This window comes from Fringilla coelebs (assembly GCF_963513975.1).
Source record: "Fringilla coelebs genome assembly, chromosome: 9".
NCBI lineage: Eukaryota > Metazoa > Chordata > Aves > Passeriformes > Fringillidae > Fringilla > Fringilla coelebs.
In genome coordinates, this window is record NC_140067.1 from 23551025 (window position 1) to 23571364 (window position 20340).

The window sequence follows — 20340 nt, forward strand, 5'->3', positions numbered from 1 at the left end:
TATTTGAACTGACAGTAAGGATTTCTTGGACATGCATCCCAGGAAAATCAAGAGCTGCAGAATGCTGTAAACATTGTCCAGACTTAGAGTAGGGCTGGAGAAGGAGGAATTGAGCCCCAACTACATTTCCTTACACGTTTGCTTGATGTGCTGAGACATACTGCTAAATCCTTTACAGCCACTGGCAGACTGAAAGGCATGATGCTGTGCCAAAAAGGCAATATTCCTATCACACATTCTCAGTAATTCCTATATATGGCACGACAAGAAAAATGAAAACAGCATTGAGATGGCCTCATAAAAGTACAGCAGAAATTAAAACACTGCTCATAAGGAAAATGAAGTGATAAACTGTATATTTAAAAGAAATATTTTGCACATCTAAAATTAAAGCACATATTTAAATCTTAAATTCAAATCAAAAAGTAAAAAATCATTTAAGGCATCACTCTCCTATGCCTTCAGAATATGTATCTTCAATTTGCAAACTGTTCACCAAGTTTCAAGTTGATTTTCTCTCCTGCCTGCTCTTACAATGCAGGGGCTCATGGTACCCCTCAAACTGCTCTCTGCACACTTTGGAGCTGGACAAGCCATGCTGGGACACACAACAGGAGAGTCTAGATTCACCACCTGGATAAACAGGTGTTTGCAATCCTGCTTTCAGGACAATGGTAGTTAAAGAAATTCACATTACACTACTGAAACTTATATTGCTAAACAACTAAGAGCACAGGATGACTCTATCAAGCTTCAGATTAGGGAGCCTATAAAAAAGGTTGATAAAAATTGAACTTTTTACTAACTGTTGGGGGAAAAAAATAAAAATCAGACACTCCTTCCACAAAAAGTTAATCTGGGCATTTCTTTGTGTTCCACTCAATAAGTTAACAGTGTATTACTAAAGCTGAACTGAAAACATAGCTGTGAGAATATCTGCTCTTTGTATAGCTGTAGACTATGCTCCCTGTAGAGCTCCCTGTATATTTGTGGACTATGTGTTCAGTAAAATGTGCAATTTTCACTTGTTCTATGTTATCTTCACTACATTTTTATAGCAAGAATATTATATGAAAGACAACTGAAAAATTTAATTTGAAATGTTAATTCAGAAGTGTGAAACAGCAGCAACACTGTAACAGCCTGAAGATACAGTACAGCATAAAATCTCAAAAATCCCAATCCCCTTGATACATAATCCTAGCTTATTTCTCCTATGAATGCAGCATATGCAAATACATATTTTTTTAATACTATGTTAGAGTAGTGTTTAAGGAACTACTTTTTAGCTGACCCAAATATTCTTTCAGGAAACAATGCTTTGTTCTACAGATTTTTTGGTTGAATTCAAGGCACAGAAAGACAAAACAAGATTTATTATTGCTCAATGTAAATACTATTTTTAACATCTGCCCCATCTTTCCTTTAAATGCTGCATTCAAAATGTTTGCAGTAGTGCCTGACAGCAATAAAAGAATCTGCCTAGTTTTACTAAGGAAGCCAGTCCTGCACAAACTGGAGTTTGGGCACTCAAGCTGTACTGTGACACTTGTGCACAGCCCCTCTAAAGCCAGCCTCCTGCTGCACCTGAAGCACTGATGAGGACACCAGTTGCCCTTAGCCTGGCACACCTCTACTTTTTCAATTTGCTATTCAAGCCTCACTGCTGTGAACTCCACGAATGTGAGACAATTCTGCCACCTAGAGCCCACACAAAGATGCTTTTACAGTCAATTTCTCTTCAAATAAGCAAAATACTCTCAGACCTCTTTGTTGTCTAAAGTGATTTAAATACTATTAGTCTTGCTCCAAAATTGTTTTTCCAGCTAAATTAAATTATTGAAACTTTACTTAAAACTGCAGTATTAACCTCCTCGGGGGTGACTTCACTAGTAAGAATGGCCAAGATTCATCAGAACAAAAATATGAGAACTGAAACGAAATGAAAACATGATTTCTCACATTTACTTCAAATACAGTAGTTACTGTGAAAAGGATCAAACCTATAAAGAAAACATATTAATTTTAAAAATAAAATATGCAAGTACTAATTGCAGTAGTAATATTTTGCAGGTGGTAACACAAAACTAAAAATCATGACCACCACAAAGATAAGCTACACATGTGGAAAAAAAAAACAATTCTGCTTTTTAATACTTGTGTAAAAGAATACAGAAGACCACAAAATAACAACATTCTGGAATAATTCAGATGTTGTATTAGATAAACTTGCAATTGTGGGTTATATCCAAGGTAAATGCCACACAGCAGGAAAATTCCAATCCTTCTAGCTAGGTCAGCTATAAACTCTAATCATCCTACTCAGTTCTGGTCTTCTCTCACCATGCACACAAAAATACCCAGAATCTGGGGGTGGCACAGTGGGGAAATACAAATCAAAATTATGAAATGTAATACATAAAACTCACAGAGCTATGAAGGTCTATTCCCTTCTGTATTAACATCTTGTGTCATGGAAAACAATACATTGGGCATCAGGTAACTTTCCCAAAGAAAAGTACAAATAACTAGTATATTACAACAGGGCTGCAATAGCTAAAGATATAAAAGCTAAAAATCTATTAAGGTTTAAAAAAAAATTGTTTATTTAATTATATTACTTGTTACAGTCTAAGATTTCTATGCTTTCAATACAAAACTTAAGAAAATGTGCTGGATAGCCCAGTCTAAGTCTTTTACATAAGAACAAAGGATATATAAATATAAGGATCAAGGCACAAAAATATTTTATTTTATTCAGGCTTAGTTCATACCTTATTAGAAAAAAAAACCACATTATTATATTAAAAAGCTGTAATTTAGAATATTTTCTTAAGTCTTTTGTATATATTAAGCAGGGAAAACCTAACTACCCAGACTGCAAGAGAATCAAATTCACCAGTCTGCAGCAGTGAAGCAACAATAAGAAAAAAAACAGACCATTGCTTCAACATCTCAACCTTGACCTTGTAAGTAATATACAGTTAAAGGAACAAGGTTACACTTACAGAAAGATACAATTTCATGATGTAAAGGTTATGAAATTACAGAGACTCAGCTCCACCTAACTCTGATCCCATACCAAGTTTTAATAGTTTTTCCATAATAAACAGTTACCTGCAGAAAGAGCCCACATCCCATCATTCTTAGATCTGATACACACCTAACTCCCCTAGAAATGTGCATACCTCAAATGCCCATTTCTCCTGTCCAACTTACATGGTTCTATTCAGTTCTTTTTTTCCCTGGAGTGTCTCCAGGCAGGCAGTAATGTCAAGATGCCATACAGGTCACTCATAGCCACATAGTGCCAGGCAAAGTCTTCAAAAGATTTATACAAGGCTCAAGGAGGAGAAAATACTTACACATGTGCTAAAAGCTGAGAAATGCATCAAAGCAGCAGCTGGGCCAGCTGCTGACAGATGTATACATGTGTCTGCCTGGACAATGCACTTACATCAGGAGTGTGCAGCCACTCTTCAGCTTTTTAGCTGTAGAGATTTAGAAAGGTTATGTGCTATAACCTTTAAGACTTCCCATATCTTGGACAGGCTGGATTATGTTATTTCCTTGTACAGAGGGTTAGAGTTCACTTGAGAAAATCTAATTCTAATATACCTGCAACTGGGTGAAAAGATAACTGAAGAGTGCTGGCCAAAATTTCAAGTTTTAGCAATAAACTGTAGCATTTTCTCATGAACTGGGTGTGGCTGAGGTGGAATTAATTGTGTCCTAGCTGCCCTGGTAGTGCTGCCCTGTGCCTGGGTAGGCAGAGAGGTGCTGCTAACAGCCCAGTGTTTTGGCTGCTGCTGAGCAGTGCTGACCCAGCCCCAAGGCTGCCTCCTCACCACCCAGTGGGGCTGGGCAGGATCTGGAGAGGACAGCCAGCCAGGACAGCGGACTCCAGGGACATTCCCCATCACACAGCATCTGCTCAGCAGTAAAAGCTAAGAGAAAGAAGGAGGAGGGCATTTCTTGTTACAATATTTGTCTTCAGGAGCAACTGCTCGAGGTACCCAAGCCCTGCTCCCCAGGAAGTGTCTGGAGATCTCCTGCTGAGGGGAAGCAGAGAATACATCTTTTGTCCTCCTTTGCTTCCCCACACATCCTTTGTTTTTAATAAATTGCCTTCATCTTGAACCACACTTTTTTTTTTTTTGCATCTTATTTTCTCCCAGCCATCCTGCTAAGGAGGGAAGCAGCTTGGTGGGCACCTGTCATCCATCCAACCAAGGTCAACCCACCACACTCCATAAAGAAAAGAATGAAGGATTTTTTTTCTTTTTTTAAAAGAACACCTGAAATGCTCAGAGCTGCTCATATCAGAGCACTGGTTCATTTTGAAAAGTTACAAATTCACAAGGCAAATATTAGTGCATTTCCAAGATTCCAGCTTTAAGATCCCACCCAGTTACCTTGCTGATTATCTAAGAAATAGTTCTGACCGATCTGGGAGATTAAAATAATGAAATATAAATCAAGTACACCAGCAGTCACAGACAAAAACACACTCTCCACATACACCTGTGAATGCTACTTTAATTTGTTCCCATGGGAAAAATTCAAGTGCCAAATACATTTACAGTAGAGATGAAATGAGGTTTTTCCTTCAGAAAAAATTGCTGTTGCCTGCTACAGAAGATCATAAAAACAAAAGGATTTTTAGGAAAGAAAGCTAGGGGAAGGATGCAAAAGGAAAGACTCAATTTCAGTATAAACACAGGTTTTCTAGGTATTCAATGGTTTGTTTTACAAAACAGCCTCCCATTTATCTAAAAACATGCACACAACTGAAACCTGTGCAGAGCACTGATGCAAAACTTAACATTTCAAACACTTATGATAGTAAATAGTCTATGCATGGATACAAAACTCTTCCTGAAATTAAATTCCTTTAAACAATATATACTGTCAAAGGGTTCTAAAATTAAGTCACTATGAGAAGGGAAAAAAATCTTTATACTAAACTGATGCAATTTGGCTCTGAAAAGTGATCACATAAAAATGCCACATTATTCATAATAATTTAGAAGACTGCAGTCTTCTAAAAGAATTGGGGAAAGCCAACAAAATTTAAAACTGAGAGAGCAGGATGATTCATCTACTAGGAATTAAATCAAACACTGACTTTCCAAAAGAGGTAGGACTGCATAATAATCACACAGAAAACTATGGAATAAGAACTCAACAAAAAATTTTAAAGAATAACAATAAGCAAGCAGATAAATGCAAATGTAGAAATCTTAAAACCAAAAGAGGACAGGTGAACTGAAATGTCTGATTTTGCAAACAATAGGGAACCTCACAGAAATCAGTAAAAAGACATCTAGGGATCAATACAACATCTGACCAAAAGAGGGTAGCAGAGAGGTCACACAGACAAGGGACCTGTGAGATGCATTACAGAAATCTTAAGGGTCAAATAAACTGGGAATGACACAGCTGCTGAAGCACCTTCCACAACAGGAGCATCGATGCACTCAAAGTACACATTCTCATAAACAAACAAAAAAAACCACTCACAGCCAGGAAAATATCTACCACTGTAATTTCAGCAAGGGGAGATTTGTGACAATGAAGATGCTGGTGATAAAAGCAGCAGGTAAAAGGACAGAATGCAAGTATCATGAAAACTTTTTAAAATGTTAGAAAGGAACACTATATTACCAGAGACTTAAAAAACATCCTGGAACAGTTCTATAAAGCAAACTTCAGAACTGGGAAATGTGTCCAAAAGGAGAACCAGTAAATGCTTCAGAAATGCAGTTAATATTTTTGACATCTATGAAGAATTTGGAGGAGCATATTGCTGGAGGAATCAATATTTTCTTCAAACATATCAAAAGCAGAGGAAACCTGTCAGTAAGCTGAAAAGGTCAAGAATTTTTTTTGTACTGTGGCCTACTATGGCCTTTTACTTTTGTGTACTTTTTGCATCTTAAGCTGTTTGTGCATCTTAGTTTATTACAGAGAACACTGGGAAAACCTACACACACAGGAGTGTTTCTCTGTGGAAAAGAGCCTCAGAAGCAGCCTTGGACTGAAGCAATTTTTGCAAAGAAACAACAAAATTTCCATTTAGGAGTGCTCACTGTTTGTTACCATTCACCCAGGAGTTCCAAAGGAATACAGATATTAAAAAGGCATGCACTGTTGAAGTCAATTTTGGTTTTAAATACTCTAGAAGGATTCAAGAGACTGCAGATAAACCCATACCAAACAGATAGTGAAAATCTACAATAACAAGAATTATCAGGCACATCAGCAATTCAAATATCATACAGAAGAGTCAAAACAGCATTGGCAGAGCAGTATCATGGTTCCCTGATCAAAATTCTTAAAAGGAACAGGGAAGAAGGGAAGAAATTATTTGCCTGAGACAATGTATCTGAGTTTCTTTACAACTTTCAAGGTCTTTACAAAGATTCTTGAAATACAGAAAAAAAAAGGAAAAAAAAAAAAACAAAAATCAAACAGCCCTCCCACCCAAAGTACAAATGAAAAACCTGAGCTGTTCTGGGATAAATCACAGCCCTCAGTAACATGTGATGTTTCTCTAGCTACTTACTTTCACTGCTACTTGTTGGAAAATATAAACATTAACACTCGGTGATTGCTGTCCAAGCTACCAAGAATGTTCCTGCAACCCTGCACAAACCGAAATAGAAGATTTGCTGTTATGCCCATGCACTCATCAGGCTGCTCACAGTAACTGCATGCTAGACTCCAAGAACAAACTTCACCTCTTGTTTCTTGTCTTTCTTCCTGGGTCATGTTTTGCTTAAAGTCACTACCTCATCTCACTGTTACTACAGGGATACTACAACGAAAACATTCATCTCTTCCCTACTATCTTTCAGTATCCAATTTCACTTGGAAGAAAAGTAGAGATAGGAATGCCATGAATGATTCACAAAGGAAGAAGAACTACACAGATTCCTTTGGTACAAATCTTTCCAATGACTGAAACATCAAAGCTTTTACCAATTTATCAGCTCTCAGCAGCGAGGCTGCTACAAATCTCTGAGATTCAGAGAAGCAACGCTCACTCTGTAGGTGGCACACAGGAATGTGCCACATACCCAGTAATTACCCCATAATTCATGAATTAAATTATTGACATCTACCCTGGGCAATACTGGGAAGTTGAGAGTTATGTAAAATACTGTTAAAAATAAGACAAATGAAGACTGAGAGTTCATTTATTTCTAAACATTATTTTCCTGTGACAATACTTAAAAGAAGTAGTGAAGGCAAAGGATGCAGTTTGACAATAACCTCAGGAAAACAGACCCTTGAAATCTTTTAGAAATTGACTTACTGCTTCCTTGAGAAATTTAGTGCCAAGTAGCTCTGCAATAAAGAAAGCCTCACTGTCCAAAGAGAGCAAGCTGTCAGCTGTGCTAGCAAACATGTTCAGAATAGCACATAACCAAGTGCAGCCCAAAGTAGCATCAAGGGACTAAAACCTCTTCATGGTAACATTCTCTGGTTTTGTTCATTCCAGCATTTTTCCTCCTCACTTCTTTGGTGTTTTCCACAACCTAGAGGTCTCAGGGCTTTTAACGTACCTGCACTGTTCTGTCTATCAATTACTCCCCACTTTGGTCTGTTTCCAATCCATTCATGGAGCCCTCCCCACTGCAGGGCCCAAGCCAGCTTTGGTTAAGAGGAATTAGGTGATTACTTAGTATCTTTTAAATAGCTGAAGCAAGTAGTTGGGGATACAATTTAGATTTACTGTAACATGATAAGGACAAACTCTTCTGTCACTGTGCCAACAGCCCTGCAAGCCCACCTTTACATGGAACACTGACCATAATCCCACTGTCATTTCTGATTAACAAGTTAGATACAGGAAATAAAAATGCAGTTTGTCATAGGGATCATAAAACCCAGCTTCATATCCAGAGCATTACCTTGCCTGTGCTTTGTAAGATTGTAGTTCTTGTCCTCCATACTCTCTCCCTGCTGACAATATCCCTAGTTACATCCACTTCAGCATCAACAAAACTTCTCTGTTTAAGAGCAGTTATGTCATCATCCAGATCAGTTTTGATAGTGGATCTTTTCTTTGCCATGATTTTGGCTTTGATAGCAGCAATTTTTTCCACTGACATAGCTTCAGACAAGGACCTAAATGAGCAAAAGTAACAGCAGAGATTGAATTATTGCACAAACAATTCTTCTGAAATAATTTGTGAATGAGTAACTTCATCCTCCCAAAGTTTAAGGCTGTGCTATAAACCACAAAACAGTCACCTTATATATACACTGAAATATTATATAGACTTGGCATTTCTGTTTTGGGCACGTGAATCCAATTTGTGATAAAAGACTCACAGCACTAACACAAAGACCATCCAAAAATCCCAAGTATACCGCACAAAAATAAATAACCCAAATGTAAAGCATCAGGACTAACATCTTCATTTATAACAACATCCAAATTTCAGTTCCCTGATATTTTTAGTGGATTACAATTTTGTCAACCAACCCCTGGCTGCTCTGAGGCTTTCAAAAAATTACTCTAAATCTTGGCTGAGGTGCAGTTATGTGGACTTGGTCCCTTGGAAGATGCGGTACCTTCTGAGACCATGCAGGTCAGCAAACAACAGATAGCGGTAACCTTGTGCACATTAATCTGGGTTTGAGAGAACTCACTCCAGTCCAAGAGGGCAACACCTATGTGTGTTTGTTTTTAACTGTAAACACAGCATTGGGCTGTCAGTGAGCCCTGCTGTTTTGCAGGTGAGCTGAAGGAAAAAAGATCAAGACTGAATTGCACAACACTAACTGTCCATACCGAATTTACTATTACAAGGGTTTTTTTCCTTTGAGAATACATGAAAAAATTAATGCATGTACTGGCTGTGAAACATCCTCCTCTGCAACTATGTCACAGGGAAGGGAACTTGTTTGTGTTGCTACTTGGTGCACAGCAGGGTCAAGCATGGAGTGGAAACTCACCACCTGTAAATACTTGTACTTTTTTTAAAGGGCTAGTTGTTTACATTCAGCATTAAAAGAACTGGTAACTAGAGAATATAAACTAATTCAAACAACACATAGTAATCCTCACTGCAATACTGCAAAGTTGTAATACACTCAAGGTAGCATCCACATTAATAATTTATACAAAACCACACATACTTATAATTTTTTTTAATTAAGCTTTCTAACCATGCCACAATCAGATTTTTTTTCCCTACAGTTCCCTTTTAAGTATACCTATAAGAGATAGGAAGAAATCATTCAAAATACATATTCAAATATTCAAAATACATATTTTTCATGCGGTTAGCTATAATTATGGTTTTCATAAATGCCTCAAATCTGCACTGTCATAAGTATTTCAAGGTCTGACTCCTCGAACATCACTGAGAGTATCAAAGAAGAAAATTTCCACTGAGAGCTGCTGGACAGAAGAAAAACTGGCTGCTTAGAACAGCACAAGAATTGTTCTCTATCCTGTAATTAAGCATTAGGCATAAGGAACAGTAATCCCACCTGATCTGCTCTGTTTGCACGATGCCCTCTTTGTGTCCTTCCAGCCGAGCTGCCAAGCGCTCCTTGTCGAGGCGCACACACTCTTCATCCTGGAAGGAACAGTCATGTTTAAGTTCTTGTGCACTCTCTTTTCAAATATAAATATGGCTAGAATTAAAGCTATTCAGAAGTATTTTCTTCACATTTGCAAGGACAATCTTTATTTCCAATGATTTTTGATCTAGGCACTATCATTAACTGCAGAGCTATTGGAAGTTTCCTCAAGAACCACAATTCTTCAGGTCTAACTTCTAATCTCTTCCCCTTGCCATTCCCACGGAGTTCTAATCCCTTCCAGTTGCCATTCCCATGGAGTTCTAATCCCTTCCAGTTGCCATTCCCATGTTACCTGTACACCAAAGGACAATTAACCAACGGAATTCAAAAACAGATGAACCCCGTAATTTACCTCCACCAACAATTTGTATTGATGACAGTCACTGTCATTACCTCAATTCTTGGTTTCTTAGCTTCTGCTAATATTTCATCTGCTGCTCTTTTAACTAGAAGAAAAACAGGATATTGAAAATGCAAGATTGCAGTAGATTTTTATAAAATAACCTCAAAGTTATTTTTTAGTTAAACTGTACCTTGAGTGGATCGTTGAAGACCAATTTCAAGTGGAGCACTTCTGTCTATGCTTGATGAGGTTGCTGAATTCAAACAGAACACGCAATTTAAAAAGAAAATATTTGCAATAATATTTGGGTATAAAAGAAAGAAGGACAACAGATGAAGTGCAATGGAAACTCTACATATTAGGTAGCAGAGGTGGTCAAACACTGGGACTATTGGAACTAGTCAGAGCCTGACTGAATGTAAAGCTAAATCGTGTTGCTCAGGGTCATTTGGCCCTTCTCTGAAAAGTGGATTGGACCAGGTGACCTCTTCTGGTCCATTCCAACATAAATTAATCAATGATTCTATGATCTCTATATAACAATAATAAAAGAAAATAGAGTCACAATGAGAATTAGAATCTAGAATCAAGATCTACAGTTTTGTCTAGGGCTTTGTTTTGTTTTTAAAAACAACCTGCTGATCCCCGATATACATATATATATATATAAAGTGATTTTACTCATCATACTACAGAAATAATTCTCATATTCCAGGATGCTTGAAATCTAAAGACCACCTACAAAGCAGAGCATCTTACAAAGGTGATATTTCTGTTTTTCTCAGAGAAACCTCTTTTTTCTGACTACTGTTAACAAAAAATTTAAGATTATGAAATGCTAGGCAAATCTGCCAGACTGACAAAGCAGTGATTCCATATATTTTATTAAACTGAAGATTTCATCCTACACATTTCTTGCATTCAATGTGCTACTGAAAGCTTCCCATAGTCTAGAGAAGGAAAAAACATACATGCTAAGCATTCTAACACATAATTATTAACCAGAGTAGGTTAATAGTAATAATAATGTTCACCTCTAAATATGCATGTAGGAATGCAGCTCCTATCCAAGCAAAACAGTTAATTTAAGAACACAATTAAAAATACAAGAATAACTTTCTTTGAGAAGTTTCAGTACATTCAGTTAAGATGCAAACTGCCTATTGTTACCCAGCCTTCCCCTCCTAGCCCTCACTTGTGCCACAAATATGAAACAGTAAAGAGCACTGTGTGTCCAAGTCAAAAGAACACATCACTCACATGTTTCCCCATTTAGGTATGCAAGCAAGTCTTTCCTATCAGGTCTTCTTACCACAGGAATGTTTTCAGTCTGAAAAGACAGCAGATGTGATATTAAACTGTTCTTCCCTCACAGAGACTCACTGAAGATTTTTCACTTTTACTGAAAAATACTCACACCAGGACATGACCATGTGTCCTGCCACCCAAAGAAGCTTAACTATCAAGCTTAAAGTGCAACCACATCTTAGAGGATGTTCAGCTACACAAAATTAAACATACAGCTAGCTACGAAACTGAAAGAGAGGGCAGCCTTTTTCCTCCTTCCTTCAAACTTGCAAATAAGATCAAGAACTAGCTTTATTACACACACAAACACTTCCCTGCCAGGAGTCTGTGTTGATACATAGAAATCATGTATCTCAATTGTGTTGTTCCAACACAGCACTGCTGTCTCAGGTAACAATGAAGCACAAAGGAAGATGAAGAGCAGCCTCATAGAAAACATTCAAATGGAAATTAAAAGGACTTTAAAAAAATTCCTTTATCTTTATTTGTAGGGCTTAACCAGTAATTTTTTTAATTGGATTGTTTACTTCCAAGTCCACTCCAAAGCTGTTCTGCTTTACTTCATTCTGGAGATCCCTGCCATCTAAGGCACTAAAGGATCATCTAGATTGGGATCACTCCACACAACAGATGGACAAAAGTACTCCTGAAATAGTTTATTGCTGGAAACAACTATGTCCATAGACTATCGTGAAAAATGCTGCCATTACTGTTAATAATTGGTTAACAAACTCTTGCTGTAAACATAATTTGGTGGTTTGAAGGTATAATCTGTTAGGAAGTGAATTGTCAAGAAAAATACTCCACCCTGACAGGACTTGTCATGTGATCCTTCTGCAGAGGTGATTGTTTTTAAACACTCACACACATTCTGCTGCATCTCATTCTCACTTTCCCCAGCCAAATTCATACACACAAATGCATTTATCATTCCCTGAAAATAACTACACACATATTCATCATCACAAGACAAAAATCACATTTTGTATGGTCTACTTACTGCAGCACGACGGACGTACACAGGATGGGAAAGGTGCACATTATTGAGCAGGAACAAGATAGAATCCAAAGTGTAGTATTCCCTGGGCTGGCCCTCTTTCCCTGTCCTGTAACACAAGAAAAGGTTGTAGCATTTAATTTCTCTATCTCTGTCTCAAGCACATCCTCTTTTAGAAAAGGTCTCTTTTCTTTTCAGAAGACAGTATAAAAAGCAAGCAGTTAACATTATTATCAGGCTATTGCCAAACTAGTGAGCTCTCAATTGTGCTAAAAATTACAGGTGAGGGAGAGGAGTTCTTGCAGCCTCTTTACTGAACGAATTATTTAAAAAACCTTCCCAAAATAAGCCAAAAGAGGAGTTGGATGCGTTGTAAAATAAACAAGCAAGACTTGGGAAATGTAAGTACACATTCCCTCTCATTCACACTATTTATTCTGATTATCAAAGGAACTGTCTATCACATATGAGACAGCCAGAAAAACAGAACTGAGCTTCAAAAAAAGTAAAGCATTACATCATCTTCAGGTGCAACAGGCCAGAATGCTCAGCACTGGAGAAAGCACAGTGTGAACTTGGGACATATAAATTCCACAAAGTCTAGGGAGCAAAGGGCTCAAAACGGTGCCCAAAGATTAAAATAAGGAGTGACTACAAACTAATTGCACAAATAAACCAGCAAGGATACAAAATCACAGTGAGCTCCCATACTGAAGTCGAACCACATCAGAGCAACACAACAGCATCAAGTTCAATCTGAGCTTCCAAACAGCTTGTTTCAAAGATACAGCTCTTAAATTTGTAAGGGAACTTGTTCTGTGCAACTATTCACAAAAAAAAAAAAAGAAAAAACAAAAAAACCCAAACAAACCACACCAAACAAGGCTTGGCTCCATGTACATTGAATAGAATTCCCCCCTCTGGCCCATTATGCTGTTACTAAAAGATTTTGTAGGGGAAGCAATGCCTGTCCATGTTTCAAAAACCCCTATTCCCTAAACACTCACAGTGCTCTGAGAAACAGCCCTGACAGTCAGGAAAGCAGCAAGGGCAGCAATTCCACTGCCCACCCCACTTTCGGACATGTCAAACTCCAGCTCCAGGCAAGACAGGGCTCCTCCACATTGCCTAGTCTCCATCCCTGACCAGCTGGCTCACCTTAAAACCTAAGGAAGAGAAGCCCTCACAAAACCAGCCCAAAGCTATACATTTAAGACTGGTAGAGAATTTTCAACAAACAAGAGATTTCAGGAAGAAACCCTTTCATTAAAAGAGTTTTCCCTCTAAGTACAGTGGCTTTATTCATGGCTCATCATCACACCACAGAAGTGCCAGCCTCACTGGGGGAAGGGAGAGGAAATAAATACTCAGCCACAACTTCATGGAGCCTGAAAGAGCCACGCAAAAATCTACTAAACCAACAGAGGTGTAAGTCTGTTTTCTCAGTACTGTGGATTTAATGCCACCTGCTGCTTTGCTTGTCATTACTTCTCTGAAATTAGCTAAGAGTGCCCAACAACCTGTTCAGAACTTATTATCAGCACTAAAGTTCAAAACCTCACCTTCACAACATTGCCTGAGAAAACCAATGTAAAAATAACATGCAGAGAAAAGGGATTCAGGGTACCAAAACTGTAGAATAAAGGGTCTCTCTTACCACTGTCTCTTCCTTCCAAAAACTTGCTCTGCATGAGGTGGAGGGTGCCTGTACTTTGCTGCAGAGGAAAGGGAGTAGACACACAGGATTTTTCTTTCAACTGCTAAGAAGCCAAAACTTGGCTTCTTAGCCAACTACAGGCAGCCACCAGAACTGGATTCCTCAGCAAGGAACTGTTTGACAAGCAGCAAAGCAGTAATGATCTTTGATAAGGTGGTATCTAAACACACTGGAAGCACTAGCAGAAACAAAAGCTTCCTCTACACAGGCTTGGCTCCGAAGCAAAGCCATGATGTCACATGATACAGCTGTCACTTCATTTTAAAACAAACACTTTAGATTGTCTTAGTTCAGAAGCACTCATTATTTCTTTGAAGTGTGCCATATGCACTGAGCACGACAGAAAAGTCCAGCTGGTCATCTACTCAAGCTTTACAATACTTAGCAAGAAATGACAAAATATAAAAACAAACAAATACTGAACCATTATCTATTAATTGAAACAATAAAGTGTGACAAAGGCACAGGCATTGCCAAAGCTCAGCAGGGCACAGCTGGTACTTCATCACTTCAACCACACACACAAGAATTCCCCGTGCTCATTATGGCTCTAAAAGGATGTTTTATTAGGAGCACAAGATATTGCACATTAATAGGAAATCATCAGATGGACAAGCAGTTGCACACAAGTAGAAAACCTAAGCCAGAACTGACATTTCAAAATCAGTGTGTGCTCCTGCTAAATAAACAGACAACTAAAAACAGGCAGATCTGAGGGTAGCTTGTCTCACTCAATTTACAAACATCCAAAGTAGAAACAGAAATTAATTCTGTTATTTCCTATATTCAGTTATGGCATCAATTACTCAAGAAAAAAAAATAAAATCTTAGGAGGCAGACCTCAACAAGCCCAGTAACAATTATTAAAGCAAAAATATATGGAACAGTTGCATCTCTTACAAAATAAACTCCCGCTTAAAAATGGATAAAATGTTTATATTATAGGAGAGAGTAAGCTTCACCTGCTCATTTTTAACAAGCAGAAACTACTTCTTTCTCATCCAGTCACCTTCCACCTGTGGGCACCAGGAATTTATTCATTTTTAACAGCTTTATTTCCTCTTTCCTGTTTCAAAGCCTGAAGTTTTACAGAGGTACTTAGGACTTGTGTCTCATCCACAAAACCAAGCAGAAATCTTTAAAACCACAAGACAAAGCACACTGAGTATCACACAACTGACAATACCCAGGGCCAGCTGCTCACTGTTTGAAAACTCAGCTGCATATCCAATCCCCTTGACTAGGCAAACAAAGCAATAAATTTCTCTGGTAGATTGATTCCTTCCTTTGGTTTTGAAAGATTCATTAATCACTCTTCAGGGCCCATAGGTCAAAACATACAAACCACTTCATCTCAGACCACCCAGCCTTTTTCATGTGCCAGCAGGAGCATCCCTATAATTATTATCTGGAAACTAAACTGGAGTAAAGTTGCTTTCCCCCCCAACACTTTTTTTTTTTTCCCTCTCCAGGTTACCTTTAACTTGGCTTGATTCCTCAGCCCAATTCCCTGTTTGGGTGACACTCGTGCTAGAGAGAGAGAAGGCAACACAGGGCAGCACTGCTGACTTCTGCCAGCTAAGCTGCTCGAGGAGCCACAGCTAAATGTCTCCTGGGACTACTTCTAATTCTAGCAGGGACAAATGCCACTGCTGCTCTTCAGCCTGGCATTAGTCTCTTCAGGCTGGAGATGCAATTACAGCAGCCATGCTGGGGACACCTAAAGCAGAACTCGAGGTTTGTTCTCTGAAAGATTAAGCCACCAACATCTGCTCAGTGCAAGCATAATTTGGATCCCTTCAAGTGACCTGAGTATAATAGGGTTTGAATCTTGAAAGTTTTTGAGAATGTCCCTCCTGAGTGTAGCAATTACCTAAATTAGCAGCTCTTGAAGTGCGGTGTCCAAGCTACTGAGCACGGCTTGCAGAACTGGTCTCATTTTTACAGTGTCTTCAATTCAAAGCTGAGACATGCAAAATGCCACCGTGGTTGACAAGAAATGCTGTGAACTGAGAGCAGTCTGATCCTATCAAAACCTCAGAAGCCACTGGTCTAAACCAAGATTAACTAACTCACCTCAAACAAACCCAAGAACAAAACCCCTCAAATTCCACCACACATGCAGCGCAGGAGGTGAGCACTCACAGCTCTGGCAGGAGCTGCTGCTGTGCTCAGAGAATCCTCTGTTCACCCACACATCCTTCTTGACCAGGAAGATAAAGCTGCCTGGCTGTACAGTGCAAAGTTTACTCTCCAGCTGCTTTTAGGGTTTTGGTAACAATTTCTGGGTTTAATCCAAGCTCTCCTGAGCAATAGGATAGGGCTGGCATATCAGTTTCTTGATCCCTGCAGAAGGACAATGAAACTTGTTTGTCTACTTAACCACTACTCGTTAGCACTTGAGAAAAGTAACTTGCAGCAAGGAAATCAACACATCTGTCAACACATTGCCCAGCAAAATACAGTCAATACTTCTAACTGCTTGTCCAAATATTTTTCTTCCTCTTCAGTCTACATACCAGTATCCTCCACTCAGCCAGGAAACACAAATAACCCCAAAATTAGTTTTTGAAAGCTTGAGACAGGTAATGAAAAAAGCAGGTTTCTAGTAATATATAAGGTGCAAAGTACAATTAACTATGAAAAATCCACCTACAACTGAAGATAAGCAAGTAGGCTTAATTCCTTTCTCTCTCTCAATCTAAGGCCAGTAATAGTCATATCATAATTATGAGGAAAAAAATTAATTATTCCTGGTCAGACTTAACTGCAAGTTCAGGGTTTTGTGAGAAATCTGCAGGCACTTCTGCTTTTCCACAAAGGTTCACAGAATAACGTGTCCTCTTTGATCAGTACCTGAGCTTTAATAAGAAGCATTTCTTCCTCTTAAATTTCAAAAAGATTCATTGGAACCCTTCTAGTGAGGACACTAAGAAGCAGCAGCTGCTAAATTCTGAGGAAAGCAAACAAACAACTCCTTTGCAATGTAAGCAATCCATGCTAGACTAGGAAATTCAACAGGTAAATCCCCTCATTTTCTAGAGGCTTTCTAAAACCAGGCGTTTTATCTACTACAATCATTTAAGCCACACAAACGCTCTCTCTACTTGTTTATTACGATAAGACCAACAAGGGAACAGCCTGCACTAGGTCCTGCCCAGGAAGAGGCCTCAGGTGGGGGCAGAGCACCTGCACAGCTCATCAGAGGCAGCGGCGGTCCGGGCCTCGCTGCCCAGTCAAAGGAGCAGCCCCGCCAGCCCCAGACAGAACCACAGCCTGTGCTGAGTGGGAAGGGACCCACGGGGATCACCGACTGCAACTCGCGGCCCCGCGCAAAACACCCCAAGAATCCCACCGTGCGCCTGACAGCGTTGTCCGAGCAACAACAAAACGCGTCTATTTCACCAAACACCCGGAAAAACTTGGGAGCAGCTGCCTGCTGCCATCTCATCGCATGAGTCTGCAGGACGCGGCCCCGCGGGCGGCACGGACAGGAGCGCCGAGAGCGGAGGAACGGCCCGGCCGCGGCTCCGCGGCTCTCCCGGGCCAGGGCAGGAGCGGGGAACGTTCCCGAAAGGAGCGGCGAGCGCTGCCCGCCCCGCCGGGCTGCCAGGGGACGGGGATCGCCCACGGGACAGCCGGGCAGGGCGCCGGGCCGCCGAGGCCCTGCGGGGAGCGGCACCAGCCCGCCCGACCCCGTCCGCCCCGCCACCCGCGGAGCGCCGGGGGCGCCAAGGACGGCGGCACCCCCGTCCCCGCTGCCCGGGCGCAACTTCGGGGCAACTTCTCCCCCCGCCCGCCCCTTGCCCCGGCCGCGTCGCTCACCCCCAGATGACATAGTTGGTCTTGACGTTCTTGGGCCAGGAGAACTCTCCGAAGATCACCTCATCGCCCTTGACCACGATCTCCTTCTTCTGCGTGTTGTACTGCCGCAGCACGCTCAGCACGTCCGCCATCTTCGCCCGGCCGCCACCGCTCCGGCCGCCGCCGCCCGCCGCAGGACCCCGCCGGCGCGCCCCGGGCTGCCCGCCGCGAATGCCTGAACCAACGCCGCCGCGCCGCCTACTGGGGGCGACGCCGGACGCGTTACCATGGGAGCGACGTGGGCCCGCCCCCGCCCGGGAGGGGGCGGGGCTGGCGGGGCTGAGACCACGCCCCCTTGTCCCTCACGGCGGCCGCGCCCCCGCTGCCGCCCTCACGGGTGCGGCTTTCCCCGTCCTGAGCGCGCTGAGCTTTCTTATATTTTATGTGGAAATAGAGCTTTGCACACAATCACTGCCTGAGTTTATCGGCGGGCTTCTCTTCTCTGGAGCTCTGATGCTCCGCGGGCGCGCTGGGATGGCTTGGGCGGGGGAAACGAGGAGTTTTGTTTTGGAGAAGACGTTTTAGAGGGTGCTGGAAGGGGGCTGGTGGTGCTAACGGGTTTTAGGGGTGCTGGCATGGATTTGGGGGTGCTAATGGGGTTTTTCAGGGCTCTGGGAAGCATTCGTGGATGCTAAAGCACAACTAAAAAGGGTTTCGGGCGTGTAGAGGTTTGAGGGGGGTTTGGGATGCTAGGATAGCATGTGGTACACTGGGAGGAGTTTTAGTGAGGCTAAAGAGACTTTAGAGGGTGCTCAAAGGGAATTGGGGCGCTAATGGGGCTTTAGAGCGTGCTGGGAGGGGTCTGAGAGAGCTAAAATGGACTTGGGGGTGCTGAGGAGGTTTGAGAGGTGTTGCGGGTGCTGGGATGGTTTCTGGTGTACTTGGAGGGGTTTTAGTGACACCAAAGAGGTTTTAAAGGGCCCTGAGAGGGGTTCGGGGGTATTAAGGGGGTTTTATGTCATTACTCCCAACCATGTGCCCGGCTGCACATGGCTAGTAAGGGCTGGGACTGCAGGGTCACAGGAATTCCTCAAGAAAGCCGTGTAAAAGGAGCAGAGGGAGCAGCAGGAAGCAGGGAAGCAATATCAGTGAGGGTCATGCTGGACATTAGGAAAAGGTTCCCATTAGGTCAGGCTCCCTCAGGGCAGGTAATGGTCCCAAGCCTGCCAGAGTTCCAGAAGCTTTTGGGGCAATGATTTCAGACACAGTCCATGGTGGGATTATTGCAGTGTCCTGTGCAGGGACCAGAGTGCAGCTCAATGATCCTTGTGGGTCCCTTCCAACCCAGGGTATTCTGTGACTCTGACTCTCTCAGACACCGTGTCCATCTCACTCTGCAAGCTGGAGAGAAAATCTCCTGTAAACTGGATATAAAGCTGGGTTAAAAAAAAGATTAAAAAGTCTCTGCTTTATCAATCACAAAAATTCTGATACAAATAAGCCATCAAAAGACCATAGTGAAAAAAGGGTCATTAGGAAAATGTTGCCTGTAAATGTGAAGAAGGACAAACAGTAATGCCATGGAGCACATCCCACATTACCCTGCAGAATTTGTGATCTCAGTGCTCAGTTTGCTCTGTTTGCTCACCTGAGCAACTGCACAGGTGCAGCTGGCACGTGCTCTCTCCATGTTCCAGGTTAATTTCTCCTGCTCAAACACACAAAAACTGGAAGCATAGTATTCCCAGCAGAACCAAACAAACTGGCACGCTCTGGGAAATACTGATTACAGGATTTGAGACCCCAAAACAAGCTCTCATCATGACTTATGCTAACCTTTGATGCTCACAATTTTCCTAACACTCTCCAACAGTGGCAGAAAACATTATACCATCTTAAATTTGCAAAAGGCAGAATTGGGTCATTTTTCTTTTTCTAAGTAACATGTGCTGAGACTGACAAAACAGACAAAAAGCCAACAGCCTATAGAAATCCCTGTCTCAATATGTTAGTGATATCCCCATCTGTGTCAGAACATCACACGCAGAGCACCACAAGTGTCTTTAAACATTTCAGATATGGTATTGAAATAGTCTAGCACACAAATATGTTCTACACCACCCAGTAACATGGTGAATTATACCAATCACTGCCAATATTTATTTGTCAGTGGGTATAAAGTAATATTTATGTGTTTAGAAGACAAAGGCATAATGAATAAACAATATAATTTCCTGAACTGGATTTGGAATTATGACTGGAGCTACAGCTCATGAAAATTGGATCAGGACTTGAAATGCTTCCAGCAGGCCAAGTCCCATTTCCATGCCTCACCCAAAACCCCCAGCATATCCCCTAAACCAGTGCTACCTCTTCAGAAACACATCCTCTACATCTGCTGCACCACAAGTAATACCTCTTTTCAGTGAGACACACAGTCACTGGGATACAATGACACCAAAAAAACCCTCATTTCAATTCTGCTCCATTCTGCTGCTCAGGGAGCAGGGAATGGTGCACACAGTCAGCTGCACACAGTCAGCTGCAAAGAGACTTATTTTCAGG

The 20340-nt window shown here is 41.1% G+C and overlaps 1 protein-coding gene across 1 annotated transcript in view; it reads right to left on the reverse strand.

The window, feature by feature from the left end:
* CDC73 (cell division cycle 73) overlaps positions 1–17943 on the reverse strand; it is a 102162-nt gene extending 84219 nt beyond the window's left edge. The window contains exons 1-7 of the mRNA XM_084211807.1: positions 17797–17943; positions 12258–12363; positions 11210–11279; positions 10140–10202; positions 10000–10052; positions 9511–9599; positions 7920–8136 (exon numbers count right to left, since the gene is read on the reverse strand). Coding sequence (XP_084067933.1) covers positions 7920–8136; positions 9511–9599; positions 10000–10052; positions 10140–10202; positions 11210–11279; positions 12258–12363; positions 17797–17927 — 729 coding nt within the window. The 5' untranslated portion in view covers positions 17928–17943. The remainder of the gene's footprint in view (positions 1–7919; positions 8137–9510; positions 9600–9999; positions 10053–10139; positions 10203–11209; positions 11280–12257; positions 12364–17796) is intronic.
* Between the last annotated feature and the right edge of the window lie 2397 nt (positions 17944–20340).